The sequence below is a fragment of the Melanotaenia boesemani genome, chromosome 19, assembly GCF_017639745.1.
Source record: "Melanotaenia boesemani isolate fMelBoe1 chromosome 19, fMelBoe1.pri, whole genome shotgun sequence".
NCBI classification, from domain to species: domain Eukaryota; kingdom Metazoa; phylum Chordata; class Actinopteri; order Atheriniformes; family Melanotaeniidae; genus Melanotaenia; species Melanotaenia boesemani.
The window spans coordinates 15,881,840-15,899,193 of record NC_055700.1 but is presented as its reverse complement, the minus strand read 5'-3'; the positions used below and the strand labels follow the sequence as shown (position 1 = coordinate 15,899,193).

At 35.5% G+C, this 17,354-nt stretch overlaps 1 protein-coding gene across 1 annotated transcript; it reads right to left on the bottom strand.

Annotated features, from left to right (window-relative positions):
* Positions 1 to 4,691: 4,691 nt before the first annotated feature.
* On the bottom strand, positions 4,692 to 16,842 carry ggt1b (gamma-glutamyltransferase 1b). The gene is made up of 13 exons (XM_041971012.1): positions 16,771 to 16,842; positions 12,940 to 13,142; positions 12,653 to 12,783; positions 12,451 to 12,540; positions 12,000 to 12,192; positions 11,748 to 11,908; positions 10,539 to 10,688; positions 9,331 to 9,467; positions 7,067 to 7,254; positions 6,869 to 6,996; positions 6,524 to 6,636; positions 6,311 to 6,424; positions 4,692 to 5,764 (listed from the first exon to the last, which is right to left on the bottom strand). The coding sequence occupies exons 2-13, from the start codon at positions 13,104 to 13,106 to the stop codon at positions 5,618 to 5,620; spliced, it is 1,719 nt and encodes a 572-aa protein (XP_041826946.1). The 5' UTR covers positions 13,107 to 13,142; positions 16,771 to 16,842; the 3' UTR covers positions 4,692 to 5,617.
* Between the last annotated feature and the right edge of the window lie 512 nt (positions 16,843 to 17,354).

Sequence of the window (17,354 nt, the reverse complement as noted above, 5' to 3'; positions counted from 1 at the left end):
GAAATATCTGTGAATGAACCTCTGGGTTTTTGGTTGTGACTGTTCAAACTTTTTACTGTAGCCTAGATGAGCCTTTTAACTTCTTTTTTTATTATTATTATTATTATTATTTCTTAAAAAAAAACAAAAAAAAAAAAACATCCTAACAGAAAAACAGGAAACTTTTACTGTGACCTTGAAGATTCTACTGCATGAACCTTATTTAGGTTCCAGCTTTTATTTTTAACCTGTATAACACAAAACTACGGAGCCCGTCTAGTGTCAGTGGTGAAAAAAATAAAGACCGGTAGGATTCCGTGCACGCGGATTATGAAACCGTGCTCACAGTTTAACAACCCGTTAGCACAGATTATGAAACCGTGCTCACAGTTTAACAATCCGTTAGCACAGATTATGAAACCGTTTTTAAAAAAATCATAAACAACTTTAATTTACATAACCACGTGAACATTTTATTGAATTAGCAAATCGAGTCAAAATGTTATCAATACAAATGACATTGTTAATTTCTTAAGGCCACATATTTAAGTAGAAATACTGTTGTTTTCAAAGATATATGCGTTGTAATTGCACACTGACAAGTCTGGACATTTGCATGTTGTAAAATATTTACTTTTGGAGCTGTTTTTCTTTCCAAAGTTAATGTTGGAGGGGCAGTTCACAGGCTAAGGGATTTTTTTCTAATCATTTGCAGTCATGTTATTTTAAGAGCTGCAGAGGTCTGATGAGCACTTGCCATTGTTGATGCTCCAAAACAAATAAACCTTGCATACGAAACCAAACAATACTCATTTATTTTCAAAGTTTTAAACTCAAGAAACTTCCCTTATGTATCTATCAGTATACAATGGGTGTATAGGTTAATACATTGATGTGGATACAACTTAAACTCTTTATATTCAGGATATGACCACTTTCACACATCGAGACAGTAGCGCTCACTGTTACATGCCCTCTCGTGGTGAAGTGTAGGAATTACAGTTACATCCTTGCCATTCTAAATCTGACTGTGAACTCTTAAGGTAAAGGAAAACTAAATGCACCAAACCCCAGAAACAGCAGACAAATTTTACTTGTTCTACCTGAGATCCGATACATATGTCAAAAATTACAACAAAAACAAATGCAAAACATTAACTGATGGCATAAACAGAAAAAACTGAAAACAAAAGGATGAATGAAGAGAATGGCAAAATATAAACTGTGAGCACGGTTTCATAATCTGTGCTAACGGATTGTTAAACTGTGAGCACGGTTTCATAATCCGCGTGCACGGAATCCTACCGGTCTTTATTTTTTTCACCACTGACACTAGACGGGCTCCGTACAAAACTGTAATTTTACTACAAGAAAATGGCATTTTGTATTTGTTTAATGTTTTTTAATCACACAATTACATGAGTTTGTAATAATTTACTAACAATATTTGTGTTACAATTAAAGAAAAGTTCAACATGAGTCTCATCTTCACTGTATGTCTTCTTTTGACCCATCTAAACACTGCAAAAACTATTCATCTGCAGAAAGAAAAATACAAAACACTTTTACAGCAAATTGCCTTCATTTAAGCGTTTATGACTCATTTCCATAGTACAGTACTGGTGCTTGAAATTTTTTTAACATTTTGAATTTTCTTTTTGTGTGTGTAAAAATATGATCATCTATGATGTAACACTCACACATCTGTAAATTTTGTACATGGTCCTTTTTGTGATCTTCTAGGATTTGTTAAATTGAAGGTCAGTGTTTTTAATCATTTTGATGACAATCAGGTGAGAGTGGGTGCTCTGTTTTATTTAAAGATCAGCGATCAATCAAAGTCTCATTTTCAAAGCATCTCTGGGAGAGTTTCATGAGTGCTAAGTGAACTGCACTGTTTTACAGTGCGCTTTCTTAGTCTTTTGACCACTCAAGGTGTACCTTCACCCATTCGCATACATTCATAGAGCAAATTTTTCAGTCAGTAGCTACAGTCAGTGTTTTTCTCTGTTTCAATCTACTCACAACAATTTGGACATCCTTTTAAAGGCACATCGACATGGTATGGATTTTGGTACCATTGGGAGGCTATTTTAGAAATATATGCTTTTTGTTGGAGTTAAAATTAAGCGTAAGATGATAAAGACTATCCCATGCCTGTTTGCTGTTGGTTTTTGGTTCTTGTTCTCATCATTTTAAAATCAATTGTTGCTAGTTATCATCTCCAAGTCTAGGTGCTGCCGACCTTTTAGAGGATTGTACATCTGGCTGTCTGCTTTGAAAAAATGCCTAGGGTAATTTTTAAGCAACTGCAGAGGCTTTTAACATTTGCTAATGTTAATGTTCACGAGTCCACAATCAAAAAATACTACAAAACAGTGGCATCCATGACAGAGTTGTAAGAAGAAAGTCTCTGATAATTATGAAAAAGGAAAGTTTTATAAGGGATTGCACACAAGCCAGAAGACTGTTGGAAAAAATTTAGATGGACAAGACCATCAAACAATTTAGTAAAAGTAAACATGCAAAGTATTTATTTTGAAAGAAGATAAATGCTGCATTCCCACATAAGAACCTCTCTCCATTGCACTCTGACTATCTAGACCAGTTTGACACCACTGGTAGAAGCATTTTGTTGTTCATAATGTCACAACTGATGACTGAAGTATAAACTTATTTACTTTTTTTTTGTCTTTCACGTGCATCTGATAATGAATTAATGTTTTAGGTCGTACTTATGCAGAACTAAAGGAAATTCTACAATATTCACAGATTTTCCAGCAGTACGGTGGCATTATCAGCAGCAATCACCTGTTTTCAAATGTACCTTATTTCAGAGAAGCACTGAGACAGAAAAAGGAGTAATGAGATACATTTTCACTCGAGAAACTTATGAATTAGAAATGATTTTTTAAGTGGATTCCGCTTCCCTTTCAGACAATTGAAGTGAATCATGAGAACATGCAAATTTTAGTCTGTGTGAAGTAGCACTGTCTTTGTTGCATGACAAAAGAGTTAATCTGGATAAGCTAGGACTTTTATAGCTTTAGTGTCATGATATCAACCTCTTTGTACATAGAACTTCCATCAAAAGTAAACATAATTTTAAAGTGTGCAGAAAATATTTTTTGACAGTTTTTCTCTTTAAACCAAAAGCAGTTAAATTATCCTCAAGTAACTCTGAACACTTTCAGTCACAAGGTCCCTTGATGAAGCAAATTATCTCAACAGTGGTTGGGATGTTATCTGCGGGGAGTCAAATGAAAACTATACATGTACAGAAACTGCAGACTTTTTCATGCCTGTGGGGTTAGTAATTTAGCTTTTTTGAGTTGCATAACTGTTCATCATAAATATAGCATCTAAGTTAGTCTGTGTTTAATTAGGCCTTAAAGCAAAATTCCAGTGCGACTATATGAGAAGGCCATTTCTGCTTTCTCTTAAAAAGCAACAAGTACAGCACAGAAATATTTCTAACTACCAGGTAACAACTAGAAAGATAAATTTGTTTTCTGGCCACATTTTGCTGTGGGATGGCATCCCATTCCCCAACCAAGAGTTGTTAATTGAGCACTCTGGCACAATACAGCACAACCAAGCTGATCCCACAAATGTTCAATGAGGGTCAGGTCTGTAGGCCATTCCATCATCTGCACTCCCAAATTCTGAAGGTATGTTGTGATGATCGTGACTCTGTGGGGGAGAGTGGAGTGAGGTCTCAGATTCTGAAGATATGGGACTGCCACTGGTTCCAGAATCTCATGCCAGTATGTTTGTCTATCAATTATGAGCCAGTCAGCTGTCACACACACATTGACACACACCTGGCAGCTCTTGAATCTCAAAACAAGACCTAATACTAACTGCAGAATATTGCAGGAGATTGTGGCAGAATTTTGGGTTGCGCTACCCACACATTTAGCTGTGTTGTTTATTTTACAGAGGCATGATCCTTACAAGTTATATCCTGTTATAAATGTGATTAATAGTGTATAATACAGCATCAATTGATATTATAGGTCAGAAATAACTGATTAAACATACATTTCCTCACTTTTTGTGATAAGTTTATTTACATTTCTTAACACCATGTCACTTCTACAGACTGGATCCATAGTGCCACTTGTTGCAAACCTAACAGTACATTATTTTACTTCTACACATTTGAGTGACTGCAACTCATTTCTATTCAATAAATTAGTTTCAGTGTTACTGTCTAAAAAAAACCAGTGCAAGAACACAACACCATTCCAATAAAATTATAAATTTTTTCTTTCTGTACAGTAAAGTTTGAGTTATTAAATTATTTTAGCTTCTATAATGCCTTCTATGAGTGCAACGAGTACTGCTCACCCCTCATGTAAACTTACAGTCCCTTTGCTCACTCCTAAAAACTGTGGTCCACAGCCTTAAACTGAAAACATGAATTATCTGCATAATGCTGCAGCAGAGCAAACATTAGGGAAACATGGCCATAAACTTTGTTACTCTGCATCTGGTCTCAGCAGAGGAAATGTAATCAGGAAAAAGTAGATTAATCATTCTACCAATATGTCTGCAGCAGCAGAATTACATCGTGTGTTTTCTGTTAATTAAGTTTGTTTGTTGTATTTCTTTTAAAGGAGGTTATATCCTGATTTAGATATGATGACACCAAAGGAACTTATCTTGACCCCAAGCTTTTTTGGCATAGTTTCTTTTTCACCAATGAACACAAACCAAGCCTTAAAGGGACACGCAAATGTGCTGTAACTGTATTTAAATAACAGACTAGTAAATAGGTGACTTTCGATTCATTGAAGTAACCTTTTGTATTATCAAATAAATTTATTTTACAATCACCATTGAATAAAAATAATGCATTTTAACAGTGCACTTGATTATGCAATACAAGGCAAGGCAAGTGTGTTTGTATAGCACATTTCATGTACAGGACAATTCAAAGTACTTTACACAAAACATTAAAAGCTTTACAGATGGTGCAAGGAAAGCATTCAGAAATAGTAAAAGGCACTTTTACTAATACAACTGAACTGAAAACAACAGTGCCCTAAATCCCAGCAGTGACAGGTCTAACAACAGATGTTATGTCGTGGTAAGGTCATTACAGGCTACTGATTTGTGGGAAATTACTTAGTCATGATTGTATTTTCTGGAACTGTTTGTCTCTGAGATTTTACAGTCTGATATTTATAATAACTCATGTGCCTTATTCAGTATTTTCACATTAAGTATCTGGAAACAGCTAAATATTGCAAAATATTACAAAAAGTGCTCCTTAAATAGATGTAAATTGTATGTGTGCAGCAATTTGTCACTAAGGTCAATAAGAATATTAACAATTGCACAAGACTGTTGTCACATTTCATATAAAAAAAACCTTTATTGCTACTTTTTAAATATATATAGAGAGATTTTTTATTACAAATGATGAGGTGAAATAGAAATTGAAAAGGTACTACAATCAGCTGAGGTACAGTGTGTTATAAAGCACATGAACATTACTCTAAGTACAGAGTGCCTACGACTGTTGATTGTGGTTGCTGGCTCTTTATCACGTTTCTAATTTCTTAGCTGGTTCTGCAGGTGTCAAAGTTCAGACACTATACTGTGTGTCATCAGAGGTGTGTTTATGACTTCAGTATCCAGCTGCATACCCCCACTTGCGATGATCCGACTGAGCGTGCAGTCCTTTTTCATAACGAACTACTGCCTGCACCACGGCTCCTGTGGAAGTGAGGAACTCTGTCTCGTGATTCTTCTCTGCTAAACCGTTCAGGATGTTCTGCAAACCAAAGCACAAAAAAGTAATTAAAAACAGGTATAAATGTTAATCAAATGTAATACAGATCTCTGATTATATTTTAATAAAAATAAAAACAAATGAAGCCCAGTATTAGAACTTGCATTTTTTTGGGTGTATGTATTTTAAGATCTTGTGTTTTATCCTTATAAAATCAAAAACCTGATACGAACTTTCTTGCAAAGCTGTAGACAATCTATTAAAATTATTATACTCAATCAGTTTTAACAGGGTCTTCAAGAACCTAACTATCTATGCCATAAAATTGCCATCACATACATTGTAATATTAATATGTATGTGCTTATTTTCACACAGGTATTATGGGCTGAAAGCTTCCCTTCCTTATTGTTACATAACAGGACATGATTTCTTACAGTAAATGTAATGAACAGTGTTCCTGGTGTTGGTCACGTAGAAGATGAAAAGAATGTTTACTGGTTTTGAATAAAAGATTGTCTCCCTGCACTGCACACTACCCTGCTATCAGTTACACATATCAATGTTGTTTTCTGTTTATGACACTCACTTTGTCAAAGTCGTGCTCTGCCACAGTGATGTTGGGACTCAGCTGGTTGTGGACCCTTGGCTCTGACACAGCTTTCTTTAGATCATAGTCGAAAAATAGTGCATTCAGGATCACCTATAAAACACCAGACATTAAAAAAACTTTTGTCCAAAGTAAAAATGTTTTAAATCAACATGACTGAAGTAGCAAGGTCTGACATTGCTTGAGTTTTACCAGAGCAATAGATGTAGTGATTTTTGTTCCTCCTGAGCCTCCGACCACCATCTTGACTTTGTTGTTTTTGTCAAAAAGGATGGTTGGACACATGGAAGACATTGGCCTTTTCCCTTTTCACAAAATTTGATAGTTAATTAAGTTGAAATAAATAAAGCAACTGTATGTTACTTTGTGATTTGACACAGCCTCATAACTCTGAAACAAGACTTCATGCAAACCTTGTTCAAAGACCACCACTAAGAACAAACATCTGCATGACCAGTAATTAATCATTTGAATAGTTAATTTATATTACAGCTTTGTAGATTGCACGGTTTTGCAGGAACATGATCATAATCTAACCTGGCCTGATGAAGTTGCTCGGAGAAGGAGGCACACCAAAGCCGTTTGTAATGAGTGGTGAGCTGAAGTCATCCATCTCATTGTTGAGTAGAATCCCTGTTGAGTTTGACATGACTTTGGAGCCCAAACTGCAGGAAAACAGTGATTACTAGGTAATCCGAGCATAAGGCTGAAAGGTTTGTTACTATGTGATCTTACTAGTGGTTGATGGTGCTGGTGGCGGCCACAGCGCTTCCATCCTCTGATACTACAGAGACGTGTGCCGTCCCGTGATTTTCAGATAAATAAAACTCAGGCTCATAATAGCTCATGTGATGTGTAGTTCCATCAGTAATCTTTTCACGGATCCTATCAGCATACGAAGTTGAGGTCATATTCTGGATAAGCTTTTGGGGAGAAAGATTTGAATGATACAAATTCAGAACCTTTGGTATGCATACAACATCCCTACACACCTTTTTTATAGTAATACATTTTCATTCCCAACCTTTCACATGTTAACGCTTAATTAAGACCCCTTCACATAAGACAACACACAGAAATACCCTTTTACTTTTTGATACAGAGGAACTCCTTTATATGTCAGTTTTCTTTCTGTAGTAACTCACTGGTATCACCAACAGTCAACAGCAACAGGATAGCATCACTTTAAAGTGCTGTTTTCTCTATTTTTTTTTTTTTTTACCAGTACTGTTCAGGAAAACTCTGCATATCCAAAAGTGATGCAAATCTGGCCCAGTGGGCTCCTGACAAAAATAAGTATGTGATGAGTTAAAAGTGAAGACATATTCTTTCCCGAAATATGAATATGAGTAAATAAATCTTCTTCTGCAGCCTCAGCTGGAATTTTTCAGTGTGGACAAGGGAAAGCGGACCAGATGATGAACTTAGAAATAAAAAGCTCATATGTGTGTATAAAAACCTAAACGCCCCCCTTTAGCTAGCCTATCAGCCAGCGTAAGGGGCACAAGAATGCACTGATATTATTATTTTTGGGTAGCAATAATTACATACAGTATATTTTTCTTTATATGGTTATTTTACCATGATGCCTGTAGAAAACCATTGTGGTCCTTTTGTTTTATCTTTAATATCACTGTTTCATTCTATGTCTGTATTTTTAACTTTGATTACGTACTATATGCACACTTATCCACTTGCTTTCAGCAGTAGACTGCTGGACCCGCAATTCAAGAAGAAACACTATCATAGGTCTATCACCCCAAATGCTGTCAGACTATTATATGTCAGATTATTATATAACTAGGTCTCTTAGTCACGGATTAACCAAATGCATATAGTTTGTGAATTCACATTTCTTTTGTGCTATAAAAACTTACTGTTGACTGTACAGCTGCTGTAACAAGTCTTTTCCCCAATGCAGGATAAATACAGTATATTTTAAAAGAAATAATGGCTTGGTGTAAAGTAGATTGCTTAGATAAGCTGCAGGAGAAGAAAGTACAACCTGAAAAGTTTGGACTGTATAGAAAATAGAAATTCAGCAATTACAGATTCACTTAGACTTTTTCCACTGAATATAAACTCTAGATATTTCATGTTTCCTCTTCATTTCATTTGTTAATATACATTTTGTTTTTCTTATTGCAATACTCTCCAAAGGATAAAGTGAATTGTTCCCTTGCCCTTTATATACTGAAATTCCTCTGAAAATCCTATGACAACATACACACAGAGGGAAAAATATGCAAATCCATCCATTTTTCTCTCAAGAAACATTGTTTTTAAACATTGCAATGAATTTTCCGGGCATTTATTGAGAAAGATGAGATCCTCAGCCTTTCACGGATACTGATTTTGTGTTAAATCCTGAATACATACTGTAACCTATTTGAAATACCTTAATATTTGGCCTAAAATGCAAACTTGGATGTCTGTTTAAAATGGAAAAACACAATAAAAATAAACTTAAATATCTCAGGTTTATAACTATTGTCTGAAATGAAATCATGCTACAATGTTAGGATAAGAAGCCCTCCATATATTTGTATTTTCCACATTATGACACCTTTTTCTGATGTGGGGTTGCACATGTGATGGACAGCTGTGGTTTTCAGAAATGTGGTATGACTATATAACTCTTCAGAGAAAACGGCTTTGATAGCAGATTGGCATTCTTGACTTAGTGGTGGTTCTGTGACTAAATTAATATCAGCATTAAGCTTATTTGTAATGTATTGTTTGGATAATCTAGTCAAACAATTCTGTCTCTGTTCAGTGTCCATATTTTTTTGTGTTTTCTGCTTGTTTAGTTTATATATATATATATATACATAAGCATAAATTACTGTATTTCCAAATATTTGAAAAAAAACCTTCAGTTTTTAAACAACGGATCACATAAAGGTTTTTTAAACCATCATGCAAGAGGGCCTTGTTCTTTAAAAGCATCACAATGACCACAGCGCTTGCTGTGTTTACCTCAGAGACTGTGTACTTACATCAGTTATGTTTAAAAAATTTCGATCTCCAAGTAAAGTTCTCTTTGCATAAGCAAAACGAAAGGTCTCCACTATACGATGGTAGGTTAGAATCTTTTTCTCTGGGGTCACCACACTATCTGCACTGAAGTTGTACCCTGGAAAAATAGAATCAAATACAGTCAACATTAGTTCAGGCCTCATCCATCTATGGCCATTCAGCCTCAGGAATAAAAGACACAGGCCTGTGTCCTTATGAAAAACCCAGATTAGATGAGCCTGAACTAGTCTGTGTTTTTATTTCATCCAAAAGTTGCTGTGACTGGGTAACAGCTATAGCTGATTCCCACAGAAGAAAGATAGTTTTGGGTTCAAGGGTCATAGCTATCACATAGAGGCAGGAGTCACAGTAAATCAGCAGATTGCGAGTATTAGCCGGTAACTGAAACGTGAGTGAAACTTAATCAGTTAACTTTGCCCAATTAGAGGTAATTTGGTGAGATTGCTGTTAATATAAGAGGTGGTAAGTATGTATGTGTTTGTGTAGGGTGGGCGTGTTGGGTGAGTGGGTGGCCAGTCAAAGGAAAGAAAAGGTTTTAATTAATTAATTAATTTGGAAGAAAGTTTCTCATGTAATCCTCAGCAGAAGACGTTGTCACTGCTCTGACATGACGCTAAGGCAGCAAGACGAAGTTGTAACAGACCAGCAGCTTGGATTTTATGGTCTGTGTAAATTTATAAATGAAAGGAAAGTTGATCATACAGATGATAACATACACAGAGATGGCATATGATTATATGAAGAAAATGATAGACAGCAATGATTTGAAAATAAACATATTATAAAATGTTACAGCTCCCTCATGATTTTAACTACCCTACACATTTTACAAAGTTAAATTGAATCTTGATGTTGCTTTAGAAGCTTGTTAATTTAATTATTCGTCATTTAATTCACCCTACCGCTACAGAAGTTCATATGAGTAGCTGATAGTTTATTAGTAAGTAAACATCACTGTGAAAAGGAGTTCTCCATCATATTGAATGCCATTTAAAAACGCTTCTTTTAGGTGACATTAAGTAAAAAAAAAACCTTTCACTTTGAGAGTGGATTTGCTGTACAGTAGCTCAACATGCTGCTTACAGCTGACTTCTTTATGTGAGAGTGACTGGAAGGCAGCTCACATTCTCCCACTCAGGATGTTTTTGGATAGAGCATCAAGACTTACCATTCAAAACGTTTAATATCAGCGATAGCACAGGGCCGCTAGCGGGGGCATTGGGAACAGCCATGGTGTACTCCCCCACATTCACCCTTGGAGGGTTCACATCCAAGACAGGCACATAATCCCTCAGATCCTCCATTGTGATGATGCCGCCTAAACAAGGATTGACAAATACTGTGAGTGCATACTTGAGCAGAGCTAAATCAAATCCTCCTCACCCTGGAAATGAGACATGCAGAGAACTACACACAGTACATATAAATGTATATAGTACACTCTTCTGTTCTGTAGTTATAAAAATGTGACCTAATTAGCAGAAAACGCTGTGATAGTACAATAAAGTCTGTATTTACTCTTATGTTTTTTATCACCAAATAAAAACTGTAAAAGTTAAATCTCCTTTGAAAAGTTGAGGATCTCCACACTCATTTGGCCATTTGGTTGAAAAAATATTAATTGAAAATGCCTCCATCTGTTAAAAATGAAAGAAAAAGAACATACCCAATGGATATTTGAGTTCACTTCAGGACAGACAGATTTGTTCAGTCTGTTATTATTATTATTATTATTATTATTATTATTATACAAGAATTTAATTTAGTTTAGTTTACCTTAATGCATGATAAACTGTATTACAATATGTATTTATATACTATTTACTTTCTATGTTGAGACCCAACCTCACTGCACAGCAAAATGTGAAACAGAGAAAAATTTAACCTATTGATTTACATCCTCAAACACACCTTACAGTATTTGATTATGTAATCAGACATCACAGTTAATTTTGTTGCTGGATTTCTTGAAAAAGCCACGATGGGTGATGGAGCTACACAACCAAGCAAAACAACCACGTTGGGCTCCCTTTCCACACATTAATCATTTGAAGTAACCTTACTTTCAAGTGTCTTATTAGGATTCAGTCATTTTTTTCTTGTTCTTTGAGTCACCTTCAAGACTGTTTGGTTAAAGTTAGGCATTACAATATAAGTGTTTAAGGTTAGATATTAAAACATGAAATTGATTCATGAATATTTCAGGATTTTCCAGGAAACCTGGCTGAGTGCTGATGAGGCAAATGGGGCTACTGATCATATGAACTGTTACGCTAAACTTTTTGTAATGTTACATAATCATAAAACATTACAGGAAACTTTAATATAATGTATTGGAACATTATATGATCAAAATGTACAGATTAAAAAGTGATACCTGCTGCCTGAATATCATTCACAAGATTCTGAGCCAGCTGTCCTTCATAGAAAGCATTCGGTCCATCCTCTGCTATCTTCCTATAGGTTTCTGCCAGTTTGATAAATTTAATGGTTTCATTTTCTTTTAGGACGTCACCATTTTTCCCACAAAAAACTTCACTGCAAAAAGAAGAAAAGATCATTCAAGATAAGGAGTTAATCCAATTAACAGTTCTAGTTGAATAATCAGAGAGAAGGTAATGCCTCTCACCACAAAGCTGTGTCTTTCTTAATAGTGTTTTGGTTTTGGGACAGAGCTGAGGCAAGTGCTTTGCCCAACGGAAATCCTTTTTCTGCAAGTTCAATGCTTGGCTGAAACAAGTCTTTCCAGGGCAGTTTGCCATGTCGCTGGTGTGCCAGTTGATAGCCTCGAATCTCCCCTGGTACAGCAATGGACAAGCCTCCTATACCCACAGAGAAACCAGTAAAACAGATCTTAATAGAACTTGACACAAAGAACTGTTGGTTAATTGTTCAAAGACCCAAATAGCTTTAATTATCCATTTATTTTTTTTATTTGTTTTTTTTTTTTTTTTGACTGAAATAACTCCCTGAGAAAACTAACACTAATCTTTCTGTTTTACACTCATCTTCTTTAATATGAGCAGCAGCTTCTCCCAGTTTAGGTATTTCCATTTCTGACATCAGTGATTAAACATTACCTTTCCGGGATAAATCTGTACTGTTCCCAAACATGTTCTCTGACGCATTGTGTGGTGCTGTTTCTCTGGCATCAATGGTCTCAACTCTCCCTGTGTAGAGATTAAACATTAGGAAATGCATTGCATGAATTTCTTGTGAAATGTGGGAAAGTAAACAACAGAAACCTTTGTGGTGGCAGTGCATGTTGAAATAAAGGTTTACCAGTTTTTCCATCGTAGATGGTGAAGAAAAGTCCTCCTCCTATGCCCATACTATGAGCATTATATAATCCAACACATAATAAAGCTGCTATCGACGCATCCACTGCAGAGCCCCCTTTCAGGAGTATATCTCTATGGTAAAAAGAATTAAAACCCACATGGGGTGGAAGAAGTGGAGATTTGTTTTTAATCTCAAGAGCTGCAGAGCTTCTGTATTACATTAGTAATTTTGCATAAACATGTGATAATGTTTTAATAATATGGTTTGCTGTGGAAACAAGCTCTTACCTGCCAATCTCTGAACATATTCCAGCATCTGCTGCCACTGCTGCTTTCAGGTAAACCTCATCACTCACTGGCTTCCTGTTCCCCACACCAAAGAACACACCCAAAAAAGTGGCAGCAGATGCCAACAACAGCATTGCCAGTGCCACAATTATAATCTTCTGAACCATTTTTCTTGTTCAAGAGCTAAATAATTTATCTAAGGTCTGACAAAATAAAGCAGAAAACATAATTTTGTCATTTGGGACTTCTGAGAAAGATGTTCTTGCTAAAACAAGGAGGAGATAAAGGAAATCACATTACTCAAGTCCAAGAACAATATAGATATAAAAATGATCAGTGTAAAATGATACGTGGTAAGAATGTCTTCAAGAAATCATTACATTTTGAGAGTTATGTCATGGACAGACAACATCATGCATTACTTAAAGTTTCCTCTGTAACTAAGAGCAATGTTCATCTCTACGCTGATGATTCTGTTTTGTTCTGTGGTGCAGATGCTGATAGATTCAGTGTTGATTTATAAATTATCAGAAATACACATAAATAAATAAATAAATTTAAAAATTAAAAAATAAATAAATAAATAAGAGTAATTTGGATCAACCTTTTGAGTAATTCAACACTATATCAACAAGAAAATTAATTAGTTTTTAAAGAAATTAATAATGATTTGCTCACCAATGTAGAAAACATTCAACAAGACAACAGTTTATAAAAGCCTTAAAAACCCTTGAAATTGTTAGCCTTTAACTAAAGACATCAGTTTATTTGTCTCCTTTAATGTATACCTTTATCATATAGTTTCAAATTATTAAATCTTAGCTACTGGATTTGTTCGAAAAAAGTTTCACTTATTGTATATGTGCAACCTGGTGGAGCATGCAGAATGATATGAGATTTACTCTAAGAGAAATGTAAGCTTTTAACGTAATATAATTTCCTTTTTATTCCTGGAATACTTATAGTCATTTTCTTTTGAATTTCTATAATTTTACTGTTTAAATCTTTTTAATATTCTATTCTATCACCATTTTATTCATGTTCAGTCAGCATCCATCTTTTGTTTTATTACTTATTAATTAGGGTTCTACTCCTCAGTAAATTGTGATTTTAAAAGAAGTTTTACAGGTTTAAATATGTTTTGCCAAGTTTATCAAAATATCAACTTCATCATAAGCTCATACGTATCCAATCAGTCCAGCTATTCAATTCTAAATTACCTGGGGCCTCATGTATAAAGGATTGCAAAGCATTTAGACTGAAAGATGATGTACAGCCAAAATGTACACCCAGAAATGTTCAGACATATGAATCTGTACACCCTTGTTCCTGTATAGAACTGTGCCACTGGGACTACCTTGTCTCCTCCCATTAATAAATATGCAAATGACTATAAATAAGGGACATTATCATCCAAATAATAATGCTAAACATAACAGAAGTATCAAAAAAGAAGAATGTCACAGAATATGAAACGGATGTGGCTGAATCAGAAGTGGACGCTAAATAAAATACACAAGCTTGTGCATGTTTAGAAATAATTGTGTGTAAATGTGTTCTAATATACATAAATGCAGTAGTTTATGTAGGCATAGTGCAGTAATTTGTTTTTCTGTTTTAATGCTTGTTTGGGTAGATTACTTACAGTTCTAGTTTTAATTAATGTGGCAGCATTATTGAGAAGGTAACTGGTTAATGACTGCTTACACTACATCAGTCAGTGGAATGAAGAGCTGTAAAGAGCACACAAAGAATTAATTTCCTTGTGAAGAACAACCAGAACTAGTCTTCATCTTTATCTTAATCATAATTTTGCCATTGCTATACCGAGATCCAGCATTTCAGCAGGGTGTAGCTGCCTCAGAAGGAAGCCATAGGGAGGCTGGAGGTAACTCCACATGGGAAACAAGTGTTCTCCATCACCAAAGAAATTTTCTGACATACCGAACAACACAGTTTACAGAATATGGAAACTGAGAGCAGCGTCATGGACACACCATCCACAACTATGTGTCAGGTGTTGAAGATGGAAAAGGCCAGCATTTCTGCTGCAGCTGCACAATGGGAAGTGTACAGATCTGAGCACCTTGGACCTCAGCTGCTGGAGGACACCATTCTCACAGGGTAATGACCAATGCTGAGCTCGAATCCCAGAGAGATGAGGGAGATTTGAAATAAGGTATAAAATAAGATATGGGACATCTTACTCAATTAAATAATCAATTCAGGAATTAATCTCAAGTGACCTAATTTATATGAGCATCCTATGCTTTGTTTTCTTCTCAGTGAGAATCAAGGTGGATTTCATGTCATGTGTGCGAAGGTGTGTCCCTCTCAGCTGAGCACTCTGGTGGAATTTTGATTTTTGAAATTTACCCAGTTATCTTGACTTTATGCACTCATCATATCTGCCTCAAAGATTGTGACGCCAGGCTTCACTCTGTCTGGGTTCCATCCTTGAAGTGTCACGATGACCCTAAATGTGGTGTGGCACAGCTCGAGGATGAAGGCCGGATAAGAGCCAAGCTGCCAGTCTTCTGTTATGTTGATAATGTGTCATATAAAAAGCAGCATGCTATTTTGACCGGTGTAACACTCCTTAGAACTGCTGACATGCCTTCTACTGACTGTCGCCATTCTGATCAGAATTAAGACTTGCCTTTTGAAACTTTTACTTCACTTCTCATCCTGCATTTATTAAAGAAAAATTCACTCTTGCCTCACTGATATGTATTAATGTCTTCATATGACATAAACTGGGAATACTGATGAGCTTACTTTAGATTTAGGTTGTAGTCATTTTAAGCTCTAATAGCTCTAATATGAAAATTAGTTATGTTTTGTGGTTCAGGTGTAAACTGTAAGTGCTCGAACACTAAAGAAAGGGAAGTTTCCCTTTGTAGTTTATCAGGATAGGGTGGCACTCCTAAATGCCAAGAGTTTGCGTAGCAATGAGCAAAGATGTTTCTTGTACATTCTGACATGTGCGTGGAAAGTGGCTTATGAAAAGTTTTGAAGCATATGCTGTATTTTTTCATGAGGTCCCAGGACAGCTGAGTTACTATGTAATAATATTATAAAATTTAACTCACACTGTGTAGTCATTTGTTCTATCTTGCAGAGGACAAAGATCACTTCTCCTCTGAGAACACAAAACCAGGTTTGTACCTGTTAACAGACTAGCCTGTGTAAAACATTAAACTATGTTAACACTATGTAAACTATGTTAACACTTAAAATATTAATTAAATGTTAACTAGCTAGAAGAATAGAGAAGAACTGAACTGCTCTGGATTATATTATTGCCAGTTATGTACCGCTGTTGATCAAGCAAATGTCCATCCTGACACATTTTTGTCCTCATGAAATATGTCAACTGTAGAGCTAATAATGGGAAGACCAAGTCCTGCTTGATACTGCATATTAATTTTGCACATGCACGTTCTGACAATACCATCCTGGTTGCACTTTATGCTGCCAAATAAGATACACAAAAAAAATTTAAATTTAATTTTTAATTTAAATTACTATTAACACCCTGAGATCTACTGTCAACAGACTGATTTGTCACAAGAATGAAACCAGGTTATGTTATTAGAGAATTAATTGATTTAATTATGCACACTGAGGTATATTACTGAACAAAATTAATTTACACAAAAAAGTCAGCTATTTTCAAACATCAGAAAAACTAATAGAAAGAAGGTGTAAGAGGTGAAACAACAGCTGGGCAATTTGTGCTTCCAGCTAGTCTTGAAATGGGATGAAGAAATAAATTACAAATGAATGACTGAAATTAATATCTCTGGGGAGTTAAAACAATTATCTTACCTCGATTCCTGTCAGGGCCTCAGCAGCAGGCTGTGTACATTTGCAAAAGAATGTAGCAGCTGGTAGGTAGATGGCTTATATCACAATGCCATTAAACTTTAACCCATCCTACAATAAAACACCTAACTCATGTCATCATTGGGGTAGATTATGCAACGTAGAAAAGACCCACAACTGGAAACTGCAGTTATTCTCAAATAAAAAGTATCAAACAGTTGCATGACCCTGACACTGATAATGTAGCACAGTTTGATAAAAACAAAGTTCTTTATCTAGACAGATGCATATCTGCAAAAAGATTAATTAGTAGTAGCTGTTGGTTCATTTTGAATAGATATTACTTTAGGTTGGCAGCACTTTCACAAGGGGAGGGTCCTGATATAAAACTATTACAATGCAGCTTTTCTTTTTAAAAAACAAAACTTTTGATGTTTAAGTTTTAAAATAAAGTGTCTCCTCACCAGGAAAATGAAGGTTTTCAGAGCTGGGAGGAAGAGGGTCGCATCTGCCATGTGGAGAGGAAAGAATAGAAAGAACAAACAACAGGGGACAGTGTGAAGGACTACAGAGCTGGACAAAAAGGC